Raw genomic sequence first — 25,111 nt, 5'->3', positions numbered from 1 at the left:
ATTCACACACAGGAGTGACGTTAGATCCATCCACACCTATTGCACAAAAGGGCTAGAGAAGTACTTATGTGTATATATTAATTAAATGGCATTTGCTATTGAAATGTGATCTGTTTCCTCTTGCTTATTCCCTCAGCACAACTGGGTATTTTCTCATACCCCCAAGTCGATAAAAACTGACTAGTTCTGCTTCAGCTGTGACACCTCAGCCGGTGAAGATATTAAAGGTGCTCTCTTCTCTTCAGTCTGATTTCTCTCGAGAGGTCAGTAGAGAGATTGAGTCAGACACTTCTTCCCTTCTGCTCTTCGATTTTTCTATCCTGTTTCCTCCTCGTTTCCTAATTTAACCTTTTTAAAAAGAAATAAGAGAGACTGATTTTTTTTTTTTTTTTTTTACATTTTTGAAAAGTAATCAAGACCTTTTAGACTATGATAAAATTTTGGTTTCTTTTTAAAAATTGAGCTGGTTCTTTTAAAGGAAGCTGCATTCTTTAATTCTTTGCAATAAGTAGATATTAAGAATAGTTCCAATATTTGATTTTTTTAAGTAGACAACTAACATTCAGTTATGATATTCTATCCCAGTATTGAGGGTAACTTTTCTTATGTTTTCCTGCTCCCTCATTTTGGTATTCTTTCCATCAGCTTAATCTTTATGTTCTTTATCTTATTTTCTTTAATGCAACAATTATCTTTTATATCCACTTTCTCCAAAGGGCTGGCTATTAAAAACATCTGCACCTTTGCTCATGATGAGACCCACACTGGTTATATATGTAAGACAATATGTTTTTTAAAATCAACAAATCTTATTCACTTTGGCCTTATAAATATGGAACATAAGGAGATTTTTTTTTTTATTTATCCTCACCCAAGGACACTTTTGCATCTATCTTGAGATAGAGCGGGAGGGAGAGAGGCAGGAAGAGAGAGAGAGAGAAACATCAATGTAAGAGAGACACATTGAGTGGTTGCCACCCACACAATCCCAACCAGGGCCTGGGACAAACTGCAACCGAGGTACATGCCCTTAACAGGAACTGAACCCGGGACTTTCTGGTCCGCAGGCCGAAGCTCTTACCGCTAAGTCAAACCAGCCAGGCAGGGCACACAAGGAGATTTTAAAACATTTGTTCCATTTTTGTTTTATTATGACTCATACCATTTATCTTGACATAAGCTTTCCAGAAAACTACATCCCCTTTAAGGTTGTCTGCGGGCTTATTAAAGTTAATCCAGCTATTTTTGCTAATTAGTCTTTCTATGAAGGCGACCACTGTCTCAAACTTACAGCTAATGTGCTGTGAGAGTGAAGAAAGTATACTTAGCAGTATTACTGCTTTAAAAAAATTTGTCAGCCATGTTACCTTATTTATATACAGAACTTTATGAGATTTTATTAAATTATTTTTTCAATAGCTTATTTTAGAAATACTAAATACGTTTGTTTGTTTTTTAATCCTCACCTGAGGACATTTTTCCATTTTTCTTCAGGTAGAGTGGGAGGGAGAGAGGGAGGGAGGGAGACAGAGAGAGAGAGAGAGAAACATTGATGTGAGAGAGAGACATCGGCTGGCTGCCTTCTGCAATGGGGATGAACCGCAAGCGAGGTATATGACCTTGACCGGAATTGAACCCACGACTCATTGGTCTAGTGCCGACTCTCTGATTGCTGAGCCAAAGCATCCAAGGCTAAATACATTTTTTGTTTATTTTTAAAGAAAACAAAATATGGTCACTTTTAAAGAAAGAAGAAATTGTTTAAAGAGAGATACATTTTCCATGGGAAGATTTTTAAGCATACACCTAAGAAAACTTCGGTATGTGTTAAGTGTTAGGCATGTGGATTTAGGATCTGCTTTAAAGCTGATGTATTAGAGGATGGTGAGTCTTTACTGTTTGTGGTTTTCATACTTAATGAAATAAATTTTAGATTTTAGACCAGTTTAGGTATCTTTAGGTTTAACCCTAAGTTCCAAACTGATGTCCTAGGCTAGACTTTTATTCCATCATCTTCAGAAGTAAGCTCAGTTTACCAAGTTGGGCATGTGAGCTGTCTGTTAGCTGGATTTCTCGTTTGGTGAAAAATATTTATTTTCCTTTGGGGATGAGGGGAAGTTCATACCCTGAAGAAAGTAGTTGGCTAATAAACAAAGAGTAGATAATCCTGAGTCTTCTTTCACTTCATACAGTTTTTTAGGGATAATTTTCTAATTTTCCCTAGTATCCATTTGCCATGAGGCTACTTTTGGCTGCTTTTATTAGAACAAAGGCTAACTCTTTTGTCTCATTCTTGCTTCATTTGAGTGAAAAAAATTATTGCTTATAACTTGAGATGCTTGTCTTACTAAGTTCACCAAGACATTTTTATTGCCAGTGTTTAGAGAACATTACACGTCATTAAAAGGAGACTGCTTTAATTAAGAATTGCTTGGATCTGCTTAATATAACTCTGCTTTTCTTTTACTGATTAAATGGGAGTATTTCCAAACTGCTTAGATAGGTTAAATAACAAGCTTATTTGTGTGACCATTTATCTTCTTTCCTCAAAGTTTTTCTGTGTATAATGCCCGTAGCCTAAGGTAGATTTCATACCGGAATAACCTTTTATCTTCATTTCTCTATGTTCTTCTGGTCTTTATAAACTCCCTTTTGAGCCTCTTTCAGCTCATTCAGACCTGTTCTTTTTGTGTGTGTGTTGTTGTTTTTTTCCTGAGTAGTCCACTCTCAAGTTTTTTTTCATAGAATGAGCAAGCTTGTAAATTTTGTGATCTTTAGTCTTTTGTTTCTTTCCAGTTGAGGATAGGCTTCCCTCTTTTATCAGGGCACCAATATTTACTCCTAGAGGTATCTCTTCGTATAATATCATCTTGTGAACCATTCTGGTGGGACTGTAATAAAGCTGGTGTGCAGTACACTCAAACCTCAGAGCTGTTAGCAGAATGAAAAACTATTTTCTTCTGAATTTTTGTGCATTGAAAAGTTCTCCACAGAAATTATGCTTTTTATTTTCAGTTAATTGCAGTTACTTTTTTAACTTTTCCTTAAAACAGTGAACTGCCTTTTGTGAAGACCAGTTTATTCTGTATTTATTGATCTTTGAAACTGCAGTAGATTTGGTTTCTCTGTAGGCATATAAAGTGTAGAAATCATATAAAACATGACTATTGGTTTTCACAATACTAACATTGGGACTTGATTATTCTATAGTATTGAGTGGCAGGTAATATTTTTTCACCAGCGTACTGAGGTCATTTTTTGTGCAGGGTGAGTTTATATTGGGTTTCTCTGGAAAAGTGACTGGATGCTTGTGAAGTTCAGTTGGTACCCATGTCCATGTGTTCAGGTCTGTGCACATCCTGATACTGCCGTTGGATTATATTTTGTACATATCCCTAGAGTGCCAGCCATTTTATAGATGTAGATTCTAATGTCAGAAACTCATAGAACTTTAGCTTGAACATCCAGAATTTTAAAAACTGTTGGTTTTCTCTAATGATTTTCTGGAAGCGTATTTGCTTCTACTTTTTTTTTCTTTTTAAAGTTATTTTATTTTTTCATTTCTATACTAATGTATAGTATAACCATCCCTTCCCTCCATTGTTTGGTTGGCTTAAGAAAGTTGTTGTGATCTAAAATTCCGAAGATAACACATTAATATTTGATCATACTGTTTCCCAAACGTTCTCTTCTTTATTATTTTGCTAATACATTTATTGTCCACCTATAAGAAGATACTGGAATAGGGATCTCATACTGCAGATGAACAAACACATGCTATGTATTTTCCTCATGGAGCGCTCCTTGTTTCTATTCCCAAATGTAGCTCTATGGTCCTCATTACTTCTCATTACTCCTGTTTTCTGAATCTAAGTAAGCCCTACCCTGTCTTTCTCTCTCTTCTTTTCTTTCCTGTGTTCTTGTAAGTAAGACTGAAGAGAGAAGAACATTAGTTCTTTCATATAAAGAAGGATGAAGTCACAACTAGATGCAAGATTAGTCAGTTTTGTCTGCCCAGTTTTGAGAGCTACCTCTGGGAAAAGAAAAGGGGCTTTTCTGTGGTGAGTAATCCCTCTGAACTACATGGTTTTGTTTGTATTGTGAATGGGCAAAACCATAACAATTCTGCATAGGGTACTTTAGAAATGTCGATTTTTAAAAGTCTGAGAAAGTAAATACTAGAGAAATGATAAGCTGGCTGCTTTATAGGAAACGGGAAAGATACAACCAACAAAAGAGGCAAAAGAAAAGATGGCCACACTGTTAAATACAGAAAAAGCATTTTTATCATTCTTACAGATTAGCTCCTCGGTAGCGGATTCTATTTTTTCCTTCATTGTTTTTTTATTCACTCATTTAGTCCTTCACTTATCCCAAAATATATATATTTAGCACCTACAGTGCTTCATGCTTGGTGCTAGGGGTTATAGGGATGACACCATTATCTATATAAACAAGAGGATGATACATTTGCAATAGAAAGATGTAACATAAGCATTTCCATTTTTAAAATCTTTCTTTGTATTTTCCCTTAGAATGCTGATTTTAATATAATAGATAGACTTTAAGCTGTTAGTATTTATTTTTAAATTTATTTTTATAATTTTACTGTCTAAAGAAGCTTCTACATTTACATTCTCTTCTTTTTTGGTTCCCTAATTCATCCTTAATGGGGAAGTTTATTCAGTAACCTGACTGCAAAGTTTGGTAGATAATAAAATAATTTGGGGTTCAAGTAGATGCTAGCATTGTGTTTGTTACCTGATAAAGCACCTGGTTTAGACTGAGAGCTAAATTATTGGTTATTTGACAAGAGATTATTTAGCAAGCCCCCAGTTTCAGTGAGAATTTGTTTCAAAAGGGGAGAAGAGCCCAATGATATTAAGATTTGAAGTTGAAATCACAAGTCGAACAGTGTAATACATTTCAGCAGTATTGCAATAGAGTGGTATTACAGTTTTGATTGATTGGTTCTGTCCTGAGTGAAAAATAAAAATGTTTTAGATGTGCTTGCCAATTGAAGGTTGTAAGTTAAAGCAAGGTACAAGTGATCATGAAAGTGGTAGTCTGGTACATAAGAAAATATTTCTAAATTGTTATTGAAATGGAAGAACATATTTTATTCTGTACCTATATGTACTTATAGAAAGATAAGTTCATGAGGAATAATAATAACTATCTAATCTAAACTTGTTATATGTGTGCCATGCTTTGAGGTGACACCATTGTCCTTTTTGTGAACATATGCTATATCTAGACTAATCAATCTGTACATTTTACTTGACTCTAATTATTTCTATATTATTTTTAGAACAAGGCTTCTAAGTAAATTGCTTTACCTGAATTTTGTATTAATTTTTATTTTCAGAATGCCAAGAAATATTCTCTTCTTCAGGAGTGAACCCAGGACTACCATAAATAAATTTCATTTGCTTCTCAGCCTATATTTCAGATACTCAGACTCAGTGAGAACATAACTGACTATTAGGGATAACATCTAATTGTTGTATATTACTTCTAACTTCCTTCCTGTGATTAAATTCCAGGCTGCCAGGATATTGCAGATGAGTTCAGAACACAGGAGATTGATGGACAGGCCCTTCTCTTGCTAAAAGAAGACCATCTTATGAGTGCAATGAATATCAAACTAGGCCCAGCCCTAAAGATCTGTGCACGAATCAATTCTCTGAAGGAATCTTAACAGGATCCCGAGGCTTTGAGATAACAGCAGTTTTACTCTTGAACTTGTAAGGTAAAGGCTCAGGTTGGCCTAGAATATTATCACTGTTTGTGGTGGATAGCCAAGCACATTGGGATCTCCACATCAAAAGCTGACATTTCTTCTACAGATACACATTTTCATAATTAGCCAACATTGGTGAAATTAATTTTACAGGTGACACACAACATTGAAAAGACTTATTATAGAGGGCCATGATATTTTTCAAAGAAACGTGTTATAGTAGATACTTTTTAAAAAAGTAATGTTTATCATTAATATAAAGAATCCTTTTAAAAGTAATTTAATGATTTACATTTCTCCTCTTTTGATTCAGTTCAGTTTTGTTATACATTTTTCTACCCTATAAGTTTTCCATAGGTTGTCATGAGAGATAATTTAGGAATAATTTAGGAGTCCAGTGACTGGAATTGTATGCAATGAGGTATCAGTGTGCATTTAAAAAACTCATGTCTGTTAGAAAGTTGCTTTGTCTATAAAAAAGGATTACATTCTAGCAAGAATAATACTGATCTGGAAGTCAGAAGCATTGGTTTCTATTCCAAACTTGACCAAAAATTTGGTGTAGCTGAGAAAGTTTTCTTTTTTGTTTTTGTACAGGTAGCAGTGGTTCTCCAGGAGATCAGTTTTGCTGCCCAGGGGACATTTTGGTTGTCATAACTTGGGGGGATGAGGGAGGGGTGCTGTTGGTATCTGACACAGGAAGGACAGGTATATATTGCTTCATATCCTACAATTCACAGGACAGCCCTCCAAAACAGTCATATGGTCCAAAATGTCAGTGGTACCAAGGTTGAGAAACTGATGTAAGAGTGATAAATGTTTCTCTTTTTCACCCAAATTGATACATTATACAATGGAAATATTTCAGATAGCATCAGTGTTCTGCTGAAGTATTTTTCCCAGTGTATGCACACTAGAAAAAGGGGGGAAATCCATTAAATTGGCTGATAAAATAAGTACTAGCATACAAATAATTTTACAAATATATTGATTCATATTAATTATCTTTCATATCTCTCTGCTCCTCTGTACTGATGAAGGCATAATCTGATTGTACCTTATGAACCAGTGTACATACAACTTTTGCCAACAAGACGTTTGTAGCAGATACTTGTATTTGGTCTTTGGCGTTTTTCTAATGTCGAACATGCTGGGTCTGGCTGGAAAGCATATTCCTTTTTCCTGACTAAACCCTTGCATGTTTCCTGCAGAGCACTTACCACATTGTATCTCTTGGATAATGAGATCTAATTTTGTATGTACATGTTTTAGGGGGGAAAATTTTAAAGCAAAACCTTTCACTGAACAGTTAGTGATCTATTATAATTACGACACAAAAACAAAATTATTGTGGGAGCCTGAGAGCTTTATAGTCCTGGACATCAAAAGTTTGTTTTAATCTTTTTTTAAAATCTTATCTTTACCATACAATGGAAATGTTTTAATAATTGAGGGAACATACATCGATATTTGGCAAAAGTGGGAAAGAGTCCATGGGTTTCAGTCATTGTCACTGCTCTTTTTCAAAAAGATTGTGTTGAGCTAGTAGAAGACTAAAGATGTCACTGAAGACGTCACAGATATTTATCTTTTGGCTTTGTGTATATTAGAGAATGTTGATTATTTTTATACAAAAATACAGCGGGTAATTTTTTTAATCTTTAGATGCCTCGTTTGAATGTATGCTTTGTGGAATTCTTTTGTGTAGTAATGTTTTAAAAAAAGATGTTTACTGATAGTTGAGTGTAGGATTAGAATGTGTAATATAGTGTAAGGCTCATGTTCCAGACCTACAATAGCTTGTAGTCCATGTTACATATGTCTTTATATCACATTTTAAATTACTGGATTAAAGTTTCAAGGAAAGGTAGGTACTCTATAGTTAATTTTCATTTATTAGCATTTAATTATTGTGACAGAGTTGTCATATGCTTGACTTTTCCCCTCATGTTGCAATTTCAGAACACAATGCTATAGTCTAAGTATTGGTGGGAGACGGTTCACTGTATGGGGGTGGGGGCACAAAGATCTCCCCTGGAATTAAAATTTTATTATAGAGAATCCACAAATAATTAATAGAAAATTTATTATTTGGGGATAGATTCCTCTTACAATAATGATTACCTCCCATAACTATATTATCTATAGCCTTTAAGGTATTAACTTTGAACTGTATTATAGGTTGTCCTTTTATTCACACCCTCTTCTAACAGCAGTCATTATGTTCTTAAAGCCCCTGTGCCTAGCACTGTGTTAAATATCCAAGAAAGCTTGCAAGAAGGATTTCCATTTGAGAGCACCTTATAATCTTAAATTTTATAATAATAATCTCAAGAATAGTCCAGACCTTCTGTTGTCCCCAGAAAATATACTTGCTTTTTTCAAGTGAGTCGTTTTATTTAGAGATGGCGCATTTGCTTTCAACTGGTCTTTCTCACCTTTAATGCAGCTATTTCTTTTAAGATGATTAAACCATCTTAATTTCAGTTACATGTAACGGATATAGATGATGACACTGGGTGTCCACCTCTCTCCTGAGCTTTAAGCACAGTTTTAGTATGATGTATGTGGGAAGAGTGCTATTATTTTAATTCTCCTTTATATTATTGTTTTAGGATTTTGATTGAGGAGAGGGAATGACAAACAGTAAAGGAGGGAATATGGGAAGTCCTTCCTACTTTTGCTACTTAAGTTTGCATTTTCTGACTTCTTTAAACTGATGCACTCTTTTTCCATTGAGGGAAAAAAGAACATATAAGTTTGAAATTTTATTTACTTTAAGCCATGTGTTCCTAAGAAAGTAAACAAGCTGAGAGCTGGTTTGTACAAATTACTTTTTACATGATGTGGATTTTCATCAGGCCTTGTATAGGGATGTGTCTGACACAGCTATGTAGCTTCGATGAAATCAGTATAGTATGAGACGGATTGCTGTCCTAAAACTTGTCACTTTTTGAGTGGCATTTAACTACCAGGATGGTACTTTTAATTTGCTGTGGCACCCTCTAAACGGACACTTTTAAAGCCCCACTTTAAGGTCTGTCACCTAGAAGTAGGCAAGGAAGAATGGGAGGAAAGAACTGTTAGTGAGGAATCTTGAGAATGAGGCAGACAAGAGACAGACAAGAGACCTGCCACTTGTTAGTTTGTCCCACTTCAACACTGAACAGATTTCTGCACTTTTGAAGTTAATGTTCATATTTTACCTATTTTTAAATAGAAATTAAGTAGCCCACTGTTTTATTTTTGTTTTCTGGTATGTTGAAACACTTAAAACTACATGAAATAAGTATTACCATGCCCATGCCTTTGAGTAATTTCTGACATTTTGATAATCTTCATATATCCTGTGTGAAATTATAGTCAGACATTTATTCAAATACCTGTTTTAGTTTGAAATCTGTCATAGTACCCCATGTCACTGACGTGTTCAATTAAATGATATTAAGTCCCATTATTTGCATTTGCGAGTGTTGGTACTACCATGGCACAAGTGTGGTAGGGAGGCAATATAGATTTTATTTATAGTTGTGTCTTAGGTTGTGTTTACACGTGTGTAAACAATTTTGGAAAGAGTAAACTATTATAGATCTATGGAAATGATGTATCCTCACAGCCATATTGAGTGGATGAAATCCCTAACTGTACACACGGTTCAAACATTTTAAAGATCTATCTTCAACCAAGACAGCCTGGTTTTAGTTTGTGGTTTGAAGATCCTCGCCCTTAGTGAATTTCAGGAGCACATGCTGTGTATATGCAACCGACATTGAGCACTACCTAACAGTGTAAAGGAGCCTTCCTCACCCCTTACCTCCCCTCAGCCTCCTCTAGCCCCAAGAAAACTCATAGTGAAGACTCTTCTTAAACAGACCTTTGCCTGAAAATCCTTAGAGAAGGTTTTGTAGTGGGATTAATTTTAGGGAGGTAACTGGGACAGGGCTTTCTAATACTAACAGTCATGCTTCAGAGAAACCTTTGGGCAGTGGAAACTGGCCCATCTATGCACAATTTGCTCTATTTCCTGTGCATTTTCTACTGGGGGTGGGGAGTGGAGGAGGAGACCAACCAGGAAAAGCATTCCAGACCTGAGAGGACAGCACAGTTACCCGAGTGAGGTTGTGTAGTATAGACCGGACCTTAAGTACTTCAAAATAATACATTGTAATGGTTGGATTCCAGTTATAGCAATAACAGGTTTTCAGTGTGTCAGGATTTATCTGTAATCAAACTCCAATCTTTCACTCTCTTTATCTGTTAGGAGCATATCAAAAGTTCTGTTGATACATAAGTTAGTGATTTCTGACTTCTGAAAAAGGTGACAACTATTATAGTTAGAAAATATTTGTCAAAAATGCAAAGGTTAATCATGATAATTGTTATCAGAATTATTGAGTATTCACTTTCAGATGCCACAGTTGAATCAATCTTGTAGATTTTTATTAAGAAAAGCATTGTTAAGGCTGTATTTACTAGGTTGTGTCTCAGTCTAAGGATCGGATGACTAAGCGCTGTAAGTTCCTCTTCATCAGTGTGGATTTCAGTAAACACAAGCCTACCTCTATTTTTTGATGCACAGTAGTGTGGATCATGAAATAAACTGTTTAATTCACATTCATCAATATTGGTATTTTATGAATCTATTTAGAACATTTGATTTAATCTTAAAGATTGTGATTAAATTTAGATAAGCACAAATACAGTTCTAGGAAAAGTATATGCAATTTTACTAAAATTTAATTTCAACCTATTAGAAGCTGTATATCATTCAAAGAATTCTTTGGAAAATATTCCTCTTTTCTTAGAAGTTCAGAAAATGTATCATTATATAATTTCCTTCAGAGCAGCAATACAAGCCATTTCTTCAATAAAAATTTTTATAAAATATATTATCTTCTTTGGAAAAAGTTTCCTAAATTTTTAAGAATTCTAAAGTTTTACATATTATTTTTAGAGCTTATTTAGTCTAGCTTAAAATAATACTCTCAGAAAGTTTTTTTTGAAAGTTGTAAAGCACTAATACGATGGTAATTATTACCATCATATTCCAGAAAAACATTTGGCTTTTTCTGAACTTTCATTTTAGTGTATGTTCATTAAAAGGGAAGCCCAGCTTCTCTAATGCATACTGTCCCATTCTACTCTAACACACGAACCCGTTAATAAGCCCAGCTTCTCTAATGCATACTGTCCCATTCTACTCTAACACACGAACCCGTTAATAAGCCCAGCTTCTCTAATGCATACTGTCCCATTCTACTCTTAACACACGAACCCGTTAAGTGCCATGTTTATGGAACCTTTGGGGAAATGTTTTCCACGAATGTTCCATTTTTCCTGTTTTTATAGCTTATGAAATTTAATTTTATTTAAAGATGACAGTTTTAATCTCATGTTGGAAAGGAGGTTCACTAGAAAAATATTTTTTTCTACTGTCTTTGAAAAGTACAATTGCTCTTAGTGATACTGGTGTCGTAAATAGTAACCCATAGAAACAAAACCTGTGCAAAGGTTTTTAAATGTATTGTTTAAAAGAAAGTATAGTAATGAATGAATCTTAATTTGGAAAAAAGAAATCAATATAAATCTACAACACCGTTATGCTAACATAGCATAGTTTTAGATTTAAGAGTAAAATGGTAAGTCCTTTTAGACCACCAATTTAAATCGACTCCAGTAATCTTTAGGGTTGATAGTAGCCATCATTACTGGCTTAAAAGTTATACTTTAGGGCACATTATCAGTGTTAAATCCATGTTTTTTGGAGCTTAAATTGATGAAGGTGAATAAGTTGGTGTTTGTGAGGGTGGTCAGGCTGGTAATGAAATAAACGTCAACCTATTTTAGAAAGAAGGAACTTTTCAGTTCTTGCTCCAAGCAAACCAGAAGTACCCATTGCTTAAAATCTTTGTTTAGAATGGTGTTGAAAGTCATAATTCTTTTTGTTTTAGGTAGTACTAAATCTACTTCAATAGTTAAGTACTAGATGAACATAATCATTAAATTAATATGACGAATGACTGGGGTTTTACATCCAGTTGAAATAGCTGTGTGTGACACCTAGGTAGTTACTTACCTTTTAACCAGTTTCCTCTTCTGAATATACAGTATGGAGCCTGTACTACTCAAAATGTTGATTTCGGTTTAAAATCATCTCTAAGGGTCCTCCCAGCTCTAAAACTATGATTTTGGGCCACATAATGGGATGTTTTTAAGTTGCTCCTACTTAATTCTCATTCCCATTTTAATGGTTCATTTCATACTTCAGAGCTATTGCTAAAATATAATTGTTTATTAAGCATTATTTCCTGGGTCACCTAGTTTTTGTTGTCCTAAGGAATAAGGCAGAAAATTCAAACAGAAAAGCAGGTAACGTTTTTCTAAATGCTTCTTGCTAGTTTACCACAGAACAGATGTACACATATGGACATTATCATTCATGCATTTATCCATTCATTTAGCAAACCGTTTGAACATGTGTGCATGTGGTATACATGACTTAAGGAACTAGTAATCAGTAAATAAAATCTTCCCAAACAAAATACTGATTGTAGTTTAAACAGACATGGACATAATTTTCTTATGTAAAGTTGGAACTTAGGGAATTTTTGTATGTGTTGCAGGAAGGATTAGGCTAGATGACAGCTAAGGGATCTGAGTGAATCACATTAATTCCTATAGTATTTCACATACCAAACATCAGTCAGTCATACACCTGATTAGGTTATAAAATTAAGGGTACTAACATTAAGGATTTATATTTTGAGACTGTTGTGACACTCCATATTCCTAAGAATTATTTTGATCCTTTAATCTATTCCAGAGATATTGCTATACAGGGTGTGTGATAGAAAGCTGGTGCTGACTTTCTATACATTTTGAACAACAGAAGCTTTACACCCAGTATTGAGAGTGAAGTAATTCTCTAAAATTGAAAAATCTCAAAGGAGATCACTTAACAGTTGTAGTTTTTTTAATCTTGTATTGTTTTTTTTGTTTTGGTTTGGTTTATTTTGAAAGCAAGAAAGATTACATAAATTAAATTTTATTACAAATATCTACTTTTTAGAAAGCACACATTACATAGTAAAAGTGTTTCCTTTAAAATGCAGAACTAGACCAGGCCAGTGTGGCTCAGTGGATTGAACATCGTCCCATGGACTGAGAGGTCCCAGTTTGATTCGCGGTCAGGGCGCATGCCCAGGTTGCAGGCTCAATCCCCAATAGAGGGGACATGCAGGAGGCAGCTGATTGATGTTTCTCTCACATGGATGTTTCTCTCTCTAAAAAATTCAATAAAAAATATTTTAAAATAAATAAATAAAATTCAGAACTAGTAAACAAAAGAGTTCCATGTTTAAATTGACAAGTATTTGGGGAGTAAGCAATGAATGGGGTCATTTATTAACTGGGTAGAGATTCCTTACCACTTGAGGATTCTGTGAATTACATTGTAATTCCTATTGATGCAGCTTTACTATAAAGATAAAAAATGAATCTGTTAAAAAGACCTTTATGCATCATAGTCACAGCTGCTTAAAGCAGGAAAATGTCCAAATACATGTTGGATTAGAATCTTTCACAAATTGATTAAAATAGAAACACTGACACCTAAGTAACCAAGAGTCTGCGTTTAAATTTAATTTTAGAATGCTTTGATTTACCCAATTTTTAAAGTATTTTATGCTGTTAAAGTAGATATTGTTAAAATAGATAAATATTTTTATATGTGTATTCTTAAAAGTTTAAAAAGTCAATGTAGTGTGCAAAGATCGTATAATTTTGGATGTCTAACTTCTGAGACGTTCAACGTTTACCCAGATTCCCATTCACCTTATTCAAAAGCTTTTTGGTTTTTTTCCCTGTAAGAAAAAAATAGTCCAAGTAGGTTTCAGAAACGATCCTCAGAGTAAGGAGTGAGCTTGTGGAGGGTGGGAGTAGGAGGCAGCAGTGTGCAGGAGGGATGCTGACACGCATGGGAGACAGTTCAAGCCTCTTTCTGCATTAGTGCTTTTTGTCTTGCTTGTTAATTATTTTTGTTGATTTGACAAAGGCAAATTGTTGTGATAAATTAGTTTTTTTTTAATGTTAATTTTTGATGCTTCAAGCACATGTTAATTGACTTTTTTATATTTCTCCTTTTGGTTCTTCACATTGTTCTAAAATAGGACTTTCATATTATTAAAACCTCAAAAGCTGATCCACCCAGGATGAACAAAGCATCATCACCAAGGGGAAAAAACATTTTTTATCTTTACAGAAAACAAATGTTAAGATTATATATAGATGTATTCTTTACATTGGATATTGTATTAGAGTCCTCCTTACAGGAAATTAAATAGTTTTAGCTCTCTTAGTATTAGTGTTCCTAGATTGGTGTCTGTAGCTACAGTTTTCAAATGTATAACATGAAAATGAAGTTAATTTTACATTATAAGAGCACACCACGATCTGTGTAAAAAGATTGTCCATTTGATGTATTTTTTTTTAAAAGAAAAGGCACTTTCATATAAGTAGCATGTGTATTAATTTTAGATTTTCATATTTGTTGTGTCTGTATTCAGTGAAGTAAAATTAAACATTCAAATGTTTGTTGATGGCAACATTAACTGTTAAATTAAAGCACCTTATACTCTGCTGCTTAAATTTGCTTGTAATTGCACCTTTGTTACCTGCACATTTTCACAGAATATTGTGTAACATTGCTTCATGTGGGTCTGGATGGAAGGTTAGTGGGCCTACAGGATCATTTATTTATATTGTTTATAGTTCAATAATATATTGTAGACCAGCTGTTAAGTTCATTTCTTTACAAATAAAAGCCTCTTCCATTTGGCTGGTCTATTGAATAATTTCTTTTTTCTTTAAGCTTATGAGGCATGGGGAATACACTTTCTAACTGAACAACAAAAAAAGCTTAATAAGGGGTCTGAAATAGTTATAAATTAAGTACAATATATTTTTAAATATCATAGTCCCATGTTATGGCCAATTAGAAAACAATACATTCAGAGGAAAAGAAACAGAGAAGAGGGCCAAGTTTAGACACCGACAGATTAACAATGTCTATGTAGTTCAGTTTAATTCACAAAGTGACTTCAGATTATTCGCCATTCAGATTCCTTTATTCCAGTAGTTCTCAGCCAGGGGTCATTCTGCCAACCACAGGAGGTTTGGCAATGTCTAGAGACATTTTGATTGTCATGACTGGGGAAGAAGGTGCTACTGGCATCTAGTCGGTAGAGGGTAGGGATGCTGATAAACATCCCACAGTGCACAGGGCAGTCTCCCTAAACAAAGAATCATGTAACCCAAAATATCAAGAGTGCCGATAACAAGAAACCCTACTTTATTTTTACAGTGTGATACATTGCCAATGTAATTATGATTTGACACTGCAAGTGACAAATAATTATAACAAAATTAATCTGGTATGTCATGGAAAGAGACTTAGTCACTACTCCTAGTTGTGTAAGGTTAAGCAGCTAAAACTTTGCTTCCAGAAATATTTAATTATGAACAGATTTGGTTTTTTTGTTTTTGGTTTTTTTTTTATCCTCACCCGAGGACATTTTTTTCACTTTTTGTTCAGGTAGAGTGGGAGGGAGAGAGAGGAACAGAGAGAGAGAAACATCGATGTGAAAGGAACACATCGAGTGGCTGCCACCCGCATGACCTACCAGGGCTGGGGACAAACTGCAATCAAGGTACGTGCCCTTAAGCAGGAACCGAACCCGGGTCTCTCTGGACCGCAGGCTGACGCTCTAACCGCTGAGCCAAACCGGCCAGGGCCAGATTTGGTTTTTAAAATTAGCTAAACTTAAATTGAGCTATTCTTCTCCTTATGTTAAAGAATATTTGTACCAAATCATTTTAAGAAAATGATCTTGATTTTCTTGCTCTGAATTTAATACAGAGTTTATTTAAGTTTCTATCAAAGTTGGCAGCGAATCTCAGATTTACATAACAGTTTGCATACAGTAGTTTTTTGGACAACACAAACATCAGTGTGGCCAAATGTAAAGTCATTTCACTTCTGTATTAATATTTGCAACATGCATTTTTCATGAACAGGTATAACATTTTCTTCTTGAATTCTTTTGTTAAAAACAAACAAACAAATAATGTCATAGCCCCAAAACACACATTCTGAAAAAGCATGAGCACGGGGAGGCAGGTCGGTGGAGGAAGGCTTCAGATCAGTTCAATTTTTGTATGTCCTGAGTCATTATTCTTTCCGCAGTTGTAAGTTTTAACGTAATAACATATTAACAAATTATTATTGATATAGGCTTTTCAATTTGCTCAAGATTATGAATTGCAAGTGGAATGAAGCAGCATTTCCAGTTGACAAATGGATCCACAGGTAATGCGATGTCTCTTAAATTCAGCTTTTGACAATTAAACCAGTAAACAGTAGCAATGAGAAAACTATTGACAAAGTACAACCACGGAATGTTCATCTCAATATATGAGGGAATCTGTACTTTAAATAAAAGGATAATTATTTGCAGTAGTACAAATGGTAACCAGGTACCAAGAAAGCAGACAAGGAACCTCGGCAAGAGTGTTTTTTTAGAACTCACAGTATCACTCAAGTGGGATGAAAAGGGAAAATATAGTATAGTCTCATTCATATAGGAAGTTATCCTAATAGCCTGTACCAAGGTAATAACTTCTGACAAAGAGGTTATGAAAGCCATAAATAAAATCATCACCATGGAAAATGACAGCCAGTAACTTTGAATGCTGATGTAGAAAGGACATTGATAAGAATAAACATTCTGTGCCTTGAAGTTTTGGTAGATAGTTGGATCTCCCAAAACATAAGCAAAAACTGAAATCCAAATTATAATTACTGTAAAGAAATAAAGTAATTTCTGACACTTAAATGGAAGGTTGATTTTAGAGAAATTAATATAATAATCTATACAAGCTATCAGGAAAACTGGATAATGCAAAAAGCCATAAGTAAAAGAAATAATTTGAGTAAACAAGCAGATGTGGTATTTAGTAAACCTAATGCCCAAAAGTACAAAATCCCTGAAATAAGATATAATGGAAATATTTACCAAAAGTAAAAGATCAATGAATGCTAGAGAAATGCAAAAATATTCCATAAAATTTTGACAGGTGTTTTTTCTTCTCATTCCCAGTGTGAGGATATTTAATAATATTTTTCCAAGTATAATCAAGACAAGCAGAAAGTTACCATCAAGGGGCTGACTTGTTTGATGTAACTGGTGCTGAGAAGAGCAGTTCTCTGAAGAAAGAGCAGTCATATTTTTAGTTAAACTTCAGAAGGCCTGCTGAAATATATACGACTAAAACACTGCATTGCTTTATTTTCCATCCCTGCAAAGAAAAGTGAAGAAAATCTTGATGTTATCTTGATTCTATCTCTCTTTTAAAACTTGACAAAACAAGCACTGCAATTCCCCAAACCTAATTTAATCCAATCATTTCCATAAATAATGTTTGAATAGGAATTTATATTTCTCATAAAACTTATAGAATATAGAATATGATGAAGAATTAATATGTACACATTGGTCATTTTTTGAGACCCAGATCATTCAGAACTCAGATCTATAACCAAAATGTTACATATAAATTACTAAAACTTCCATGTAAGTACAAGTTTTAATAATTTTTAAAAAGATACTTTTTACCTACTGGAGTGAAAACACAGACTTAAATAGCAGCCTGCAGGTAAACTCAGAACTAGCACTGACAGCTGTTAACCAAGTCCCACTCTGACTCAAGATAATGTTACTTCACCCGTCCGCCTTTTCTTTCTGTCAGCGGAACAGATGTAGTGCTTATGAGGCCCTCTAGTATGGCAGTGTTCAAAACGTTTTAGCTGTAGAATCATCATTTCAGATTAAGTTTATGAAGCTCAAATATACTTAACAGACTATTCCGTTGAAAATAATGGGGACATTGGTAAAGGAAGGAAAGATTTGTCTTCTGGACATGATCTTTCAGATGTGACACCTGGAGAGACAAGAGAATGCAGAGAAGGAATAGGACTGAGTATGGATACCTGAGAACATTAAGAAGTGCTAAGTAAAGGCAAAAGAACAGGAGTTGAAGCTTGAGTGGTAAATGCACTTGGAGGCGGGAGAAAAGAGATGGTGAAAAAGAAAGGTCAGAGAGGAAGAAATCAGGAAAGGATGGAAGAAAAGGAAGGAAATTCAAGATTTATTATAAAAACAAAATCTCAGTTAACCCAAAGATGTATCTGCAATACTGTTCAACCACAGTAGTTCTAAGTAGCAATATAAAACCAAACCCAAATATAACAACAGATCCATCCTCAAATGTCAACAAGTGGAGAGGATTAGAATGATACACAATCCGTCCCTACCACGTACTATCCTGCAGCTATTAAAAATGTCTCAAATTAGGGGGAAGACTGTTTTCATTCTACCTTTTCTATACTTATTCAGTGTTAAGCCTCAGAAGTTGGTACATGTTTAAAAAATAATATACATTTCCACAATTATGTTTAATTAAGTGAATTGCCGGTTACAAAATTATGTCATTACTTTTTAAGACATTATACCTATACAGAAAAAACTTAAAAGGTACACACTGATTTATAGGTCTTTTTTAATTTCTCAAACTTTTTTAAGGAAAAAATAAGTTAGGGAGAATCAAGTCTAAAAGGTAAAAAATGGAATGTGCTAACAAGTAGATAACTGATTAAATAATTTCAAAGGAGTAATGAGGATATTGTCTGAGGTAAAGAATTCAGAATGGGAGAAGGCTGGCAGTTCTCTTCACAGAAAGAATCCTAACCTGACAAATAGTCTCTCCTAAATGAGAAGAGTTAGGCCTGACATTTGAGCTTCTGTGTTCATCTTTTCATTGTCTTATTTTAGCAGGAATCCTGCTAAATCAGGTTAGCCAGCATCTCATCCTCAATATCTGATCTCCTACTAGACTTTATTTTTATTTATTTTTGTGGCGGTACGTGCCCCTAGTGGGAACCGAACCCGGGACTCTCTAGTCTGCAGGCCGACGACGCTCAACCGCTGAGCCAAACTGGCCAGGGCTGATCTCCCACTAGATATCTCACCATGCCCCAGGTGATGTCCAATCACCCTGACCTGCCTTCAGCAAGAATCCTGTTAGGGATTAGCCAGAATCCCCTCTTACCCTTGACGTTTCCTTAGTAATATTCCATCCAGCAACCCCCACCTTGCTCCTGGCTATAAATTCCCACTTGTATTTGGAGTTGAGCCCAATCTCTTCCTGTCACTGCAAAACTGCATCATCATGGTCCGTACACCTATTACAATCGTCCTGAATAAGGTTTACCTACCATTATTCAACAAGGGTCATGAATAATTTTTTCTTTAACATATTTTCATGGCCATAAATACACCAATGTCATAAACTCACTTATTAAGGTACACAAATAATATATTTATACATGCACATATGTGTATACATAGAAACAATTTTTAAAAGTCATTGAATACCCATGTTTATAACCGTAGGTGTAAAAGAACCAATGAAACGAGTTCTCTTACGCATTCAAATTTTTTTCTATACTCAAATATATTGTGTAGTTTAACCCGACCCTCTCTCAAAAAAAGCTCCATTCCCGATTTGCTATATGATCTAAAGAGCATGCCACTAGCTTTGTTAAGTGGTGGTGCTTGGTTAAGGAAGCATAGATGGGTGATAAGACCACATGAAGCCCTCCTGTGCCAAGAAAAAAAACCAGGCTTAGTTTTAAATAGCAAATACTGGTTTGGAATGGAGGTGAGTAAAGGAAAGAGTGAGAGTTCATGTTTATGAAGACCCCCCTTTTTAAAAGTTATCTTTAGTATAAAATTTAAAATTTATTTGTATAAAATTATTTTATCCTTAATAACTCCTATGCAAAATAAATAAGCAAAGCTAAGGGATTCATGTTTAAATAGGCAACATCCAAGGGATGTTTCCCAAGTTTCCATTTCATTACCGACTCTCGACTCTCGCAGTGGGGCTGTGCAGGCCGGAGGAGCAGGCTGCTCCTGGAGGACTGTCTCCTGGGGGTACGGGCGGCAAAGGTGGCGGAAGAGGGGGAGGGGAGGAGGACACGTCTGAGGTGGGACGGTGAGGGCGCGGCAAGGCTGGAAGACACTCAGGGAAGAGGAAGGCAAGGCCCAGGGGAGAGGTGCAACTCGAGGCAGAAAAGGCCATGGAAACAAGCTCTGGCCATTTTACAACGGTTCCTGAATATCATGATCATGGAAACCAAGACTTGCTAAGTGATACCAACTTTATACCCCATGTCCTCAATAAACCACTAAAAGTATTAAAAATGCCAACATTTTATTCTTTATACAAGCCCCCCAGGACAAGACAAAAATCCTTTGATGGGCTACCTATCCCAAATTTTTTCTTGAAAAATATTCACATTAACTCCAGAGATTGAGATTTATAAGATGGTTCTTTTCCTAAATAATTTTTCAACTACTTATGAATCAAGTCATATTGCTTCATATATAATTTAAAAAGTTAATGTGGAAGTCCTTTTCCAGGCATCTTTGGGCTTGTACTGTGATCTGACCAGTTTAGAAGTATTAATTTATTAACCCACTCTTTTATTTATATAAAAATTTTCTAAAATATATTTTTATTGATTTTTTTGAGGGGGGAGAGAGGAAGGGAGAAAGACATAGAAACATTGATATAAGAGAGAAACGTCGATCGGCTGCCTCCTGCATGCCCTCCACGGGATCAAGCCCACAACTCAGGCATGTGCCCTGACCGGGAATCGAACTGGGACCTCTCAGTTCATGGGGTGACACTCAATCCACTGAGCCACACCAGCTGGACATATTTATTTATTATTTTTATTGTTGAAAGTATTATAGATGTCCTCCTCTTTTCCCCCCATCGACCCCCTCCCCACACCCCCTCCTTTCAACAACCCAGTTCTTAACAACACACCATACTTACTCTGCTTTCTCCAGCAGGTGTTTCTCAGCTGATGATCTTCCTATTTTATTAGTCTGGTGTCTTCAATGACCTTACTTTTGGTTCCTAGCATACCAAAATGCAACATGAATAAGCTGTGTGAAAGATAGAAAATAAAAATAACCATCATTAATAGCTATCTTAGTAACTGGAGTTCAATATAACTGGCTCCAGATCTCTGCTTAGACAAAGGAACAAAGGGGATACTTAAGCTGAAAGTCCTCCAAAGATCCTGAGATATGGGTGCATATAACATGTCATCTATTTAAAGAAGTCTTGCTTACATTACAGTTTTCACCTACAGGTTTCTGAGTATAAACTAGCAGTTCTCATAGTTTGGTTACAGGACCTTTTGACACTTGTATGTTAACATACGTAACATTTCTTAAAATGAAAAATTCTGTTTTCCCAAACCAAAAAATTGAATGAGCAAAGTGGTATTGTTTCACATCTCACAGGTAGCTTGTGTCTGGCTCAAAAGAAGACAGTTGAATTTTCATCTATATTAAATCAGGTGTGATATCACACTTCATATAGCTTTTGGAAAGTCCTCTGTACATTCATGAAAAAAATACCTTTTAAAAAATAGGTAAAAAGCCCTGGCCGCTTTGGCTCAGCGGTTAGAGCGTCGGCCTGCGGTCCAGAGAGACCCGGGTTCAGTTCCCGCTAAGGGCACGTACCTCCGTTGCAGTTTGTCCCTGGCCCTGGTTGGGTCGTGCAGGTGGCAGCCACTCAATGTGTCCCTTTCATGTCAATGTTTCTCTCTCTCTCCCTCCCACTGTATCTGAACAAAAAATAGAAAAAAATGTCCTCAGGTGAGGATAAAAGAATAAAATTTTAAAAAACTAATAAATTAAACAATACATTCATAGAAGTATTATAATCAAATAGTTGTATTATGCAATCTCAGAAAAGCTGAACAAAAACCATGTGCATGAAACAGGATGGGAAGATGAACACAGTGAATGAACATTCTGGTCAATTACTCTACAGAAAATTAAATTAGCATGCTGAATTTGCTGAGTTTGAATGGAGAAAGCCTGTGGGAGAAATAACTGAGCCCTGTCCAGGGGTTTTACATACCTTTCAGCAATCATGAAAGGGCATTATTTTTTTCCCCAGGAGGAAAAGGGCTTGGGGGTTAATACACATGTTTCCGAGGTTGCAAGACTAGTAAGTGTTGGAGCTGAAGTGAGGCTCAGGTCTGATTTTAAAGATCATGATCTTCAGTGAACCTCAGTTATGGCTCCACTCACAACTGGAAATGTAGAAAGGGTTCCAATTCATGTATGTGAAAGAGCTTTCCAAAAAGGTAATATCCAACTGAGAGTGACCATGTTGATTCCTGGTACTCAAAGGACCTTAACTGACTGATCTATTTGGATAATGTAATTGTATTCCTCCAAAGGTAAATATAAATTTTTTAAAATGTGGTTTTTGCTTAATATGTCAAAATTTAGTGCAAAAACAAAATGCATTCAATTGTCTGACAACTTTTTTTTTTTTTAATATTTTTTTCTTTATTGATTTTAGAGAGAGAGGAAAAGAGAGGGAGAACAAGACTGAAACATCGATGAGAGAGAATATCGACTGGCCACCCCCGGCATCTCCCCCACTGGGGATCAGGCCCACAACCTGGGCATGTGCCTTGACTGGGAATCGAACCAGCGACCTCTTGGTGCATGGGTTGATTCTCAACCACTGAGCCACACCGGCTGGGCATTGTCTGACAAGTTTAAAGAACAGATGTTTTTTTATTCATTTACATAGTATAATTAGATTCAATATAGAAAATATAAGAAGAGTTCTTTAAAAAAATAGGTCATAGCAATTTACATAGTCAAAACCTCAAGTTATAGGAAGTGTATACAGTGAAATTATTAATCCTACCCACTCTTTCAACGTCCCTCAGCCCCATTCATCACTATCCAGTCCCTCCCTAGACAAAACCCATTACCAGTTACTTAGGTAGCTTTCAGAGACATTCTAAAGCAAGGTATTAAAAGAAAATCACTGTTACCAGTTACTTGTTATTAAAGCAACTAGCAAGGGATTCTTGATCTGTCCTTTCCCAGGTCTCATTTATACACTGATAAAATGAGTTAAGAGCGGCAAAGGTAGAACACAACAAAATGTGAATCAGTGATTTGTTAGACCACAGGAGTCATTTCCACCAACCCAAACAAGATTGGCCATGAGGAACGTCAGTGGGACCAGACAGGAAGTAGGGAGTATCTCCGAGTAGGAGGCAAGGGGATCCTCCCCTTGCCCCCCGGGGTATCGAATTATAGTGCTCACCCATACCTGCTCAAGATGGTAGAGCCTCTGTCAACCTGGGTCCTTGAGTGACTATGTGGAGCAAAGCCCCTGATGATTCACAACGGATGTACAGTGTAAGAGATAAAAGTTTGTTGTATTAAGCTGCAAGAATTTTGTGATTATTTTTTATGTCCTATCCTAACACAATTCTTTATAATTCTCTGTACCCTTTTAAATTTTTTAACAGCTAGTACATATTACTTAATCAGAATTTTTAAAAAGCTATAGTAGAAAAAAAAAACTTTGAAAAGCAACAATGCAAGTATAAGAAAATTGGTAAAATCAAAATTCAATTTTAATTTCCAGTACATCTTTTGCATTGTTTTGTTCTGATTTTCTTATATTTGCCTATAATGGAAAAGGAGATTTTGAGTCAGTGAACTAAGTTTATACCTTAAGGAAAAGAAGGGTGAATTAAACCCCTAACAGAAGGATGTAATAAAAAGTTGAAAACAATGAAATTAAAAAAAACAACAGAAAAACCAATGAACCAAAAGCTTGTTCTTTAAAACAAAAACAATAAAATTGATAAACCTCTAGCCAAACTAAGAAATAACTTATCAAAATTAGGAAAGACAGGACCTCGCTACAGATCTTACAAACACTAAAAAGATAATAAGGGGCTACTATGAATAACTTAACTCCAATAAATGAGACAACTGTAATGAAACAAACTTCTGGAAAGACACTAAAACTCATTTAAAAATATCCCTAAAAATCCCTATTACAGAAACTGATTTGAACTTAAACACCTTTAATAAAGAAAATTCTAGGTTCAGATGTCTTCATTGATGAATTCTACCAAACATTTAAGAAAGAAATAACAAACTTAAAGAGAAAGAAGAAGATATGAAGAGACAGTTCACACAAAAAAGGATTAATGGGCTATTATACATATGAAAAGAGGGTCAGCATCACTCATAAAAATTGGAAAAAAAAAAACAGAAATGTAAACTGCACTGTTTGCCTCTTAGGAGAGAGGGTGGTGCTGTTGCTACTGCTGAACACCTGTTGGGGATCAGCCCAAAGGAGAAGGGGGAGATGTTCACATGTTCAAGAGTGTGGCTTCACTGGCTCCACTTTGTCTCCAGTCTTAATCAGCTGCATGTCACTGAGGATTTCAGTGGTGCCCCTGGAGAGTTTAGTGGTGATGCCTAAAGCCTGGAAGGAGGAGGTCGTTTTTGGTCCAAACCAGTGTTCTAGGCAGGCACAGTGACTTCACTTGGGGCAAGGGCATCAGCAGAGGCGGCAGCTGACACCTTATTGGCCAACAGCATGTGGCTGCTCTCAGTGAGGTCCTCCTTGGTAAACACAGAGCACACCTTCCCCCAGATGCCAGACAACTGTTTCTTCAGAGCTGAGCTGTTTCCCAGATGCCCTGGGATGGCCTTGCGCATCATGGTGTTCTTGCCATTCAGCACCACAGCCTTTCCCAGAAGGGACTTGCGGATCTGCTGCATCTGCACGAAGCCCATACTGTTTGCTCCCACAATGAACCATTTTACGTAATCGTCAGAAGCTGGATGATCCTAAAGAAGTCGTTGGCTTCTAGGTCACCGTCTTCCCTGGGTATCACGGCGGTGTGTCAGGAATTGCCATGCTGGGTTTAAAGATGATATCACTCTCACAAGGATGCCTAATGAGAGTGACACAATGACATTTTTAAACACTCCAGGCCAGTCATCTTGTAGAATATTGCACGAACTGGAATTGTCCATGTAACTGTTGCCTCAGTATTAGATAAACATTTTCCGCAAGAACACTATCTGAATTATGTGTCCCATTATGCCAGTTTTTCTCATCACTGGTTGTGTGAAGCTAGATCATCTAATTAAGGAGTTGTCTGTCATATACTCCTATTGTACGGGTCCCTTTTCCCTTTTGTAATCAATAAGTAATCTCCAGGGTAATACATGAGGCTATTAGACTATGCTGTTCCACAACACTGTTTCATCCAACAGCTTTAGCATCCATTTATCACCCTTGCCTGAATCAATTACCATCTTGTGAATTACAAAATGGTGATTTTGATTCTAGGATTCCTTCTGCTTTTGCTCTCTGGCAATTTTT

The 25,111-nt window shown here is 35.7% G+C and overlaps 2 protein-coding genes and 1 pseudogene across 10 annotated transcripts in view; 1 reads left to right on the top strand and 2 right to left on the bottom strand.

The window, feature by feature from the left end:
- Window positions 1-16,209, top strand: part of PHC3 (polyhomeotic homolog 3) — an 87,533-nt gene extending 71,324 nt beyond the window's left edge. For 2 of the 5 annotated variants that reach the window (XM_036243582.1, XM_036243583.1), the window contains exon 15: window positions 5,547-7,401. In XM_036243582.1, the coding sequence (XP_036099475.1) occupies window positions 5,547-5,701 (155 nt within the window). In that variant the 3' untranslated portion in view covers window positions 5,702-7,401. Of the gene's footprint in view, window positions 1-136; window positions 264-5,546; window positions 7,402-16,034 lie in introns of those variants that run through there. The other 3 variants (XR_004956838.1, XR_004956839.1, XR_004956840.1) reach the window with 3 other exon arrangements.
- GPR160 (G protein-coupled receptor 160) overlaps window positions 15,662-25,111 on the bottom strand; it is a 54,268-nt gene continuing 44,818 nt past the window's right edge. For 2 of the 5 annotated variants that reach the window (XM_036243589.1, XM_036243588.1), the window contains 2 exons: window positions 20,705-20,817; window positions 15,662-17,098 (listed from right to left, as the gene is read on the bottom strand). In XM_036243589.1, the coding sequence (XP_036099482.1) occupies window positions 16,012-17,025 (1,014 nt within the window). In that variant the 5' untranslated portion in view covers window positions 17,026-17,098; window positions 20,705-20,817 and the 3' untranslated portion in view covers window positions 15,662-16,011. Of the gene's footprint in view, window positions 17,099-17,415; window positions 17,436-17,519; window positions 17,741-20,704; window positions 20,818-23,026; window positions 23,079-25,111 lie in introns of those variants that run through there. The other 3 variants (XM_036243591.1, XM_036243590.1, XM_036243592.1) reach the window with 3 other exon arrangements.
- On the bottom strand, window positions 23,956-24,626 carry LOC118616918 (annotated as a pseudogene).

This window comes from Molossus molossus, unplaced genomic scaffold, assembly GCF_014108415.1.
Source record: "Molossus molossus isolate mMolMol1 unplaced genomic scaffold, mMolMol1.p scaffold_m16_p_5, whole genome shotgun sequence".
Classification (NCBI taxonomy): Eukaryota; Metazoa; Chordata; class Mammalia; order Chiroptera; family Molossidae; genus Molossus; species Molossus molossus.
Note: the sequence above shows the minus strand (reverse complement) of the source record. Positions and strands in the feature narration are given on the sequence as shown.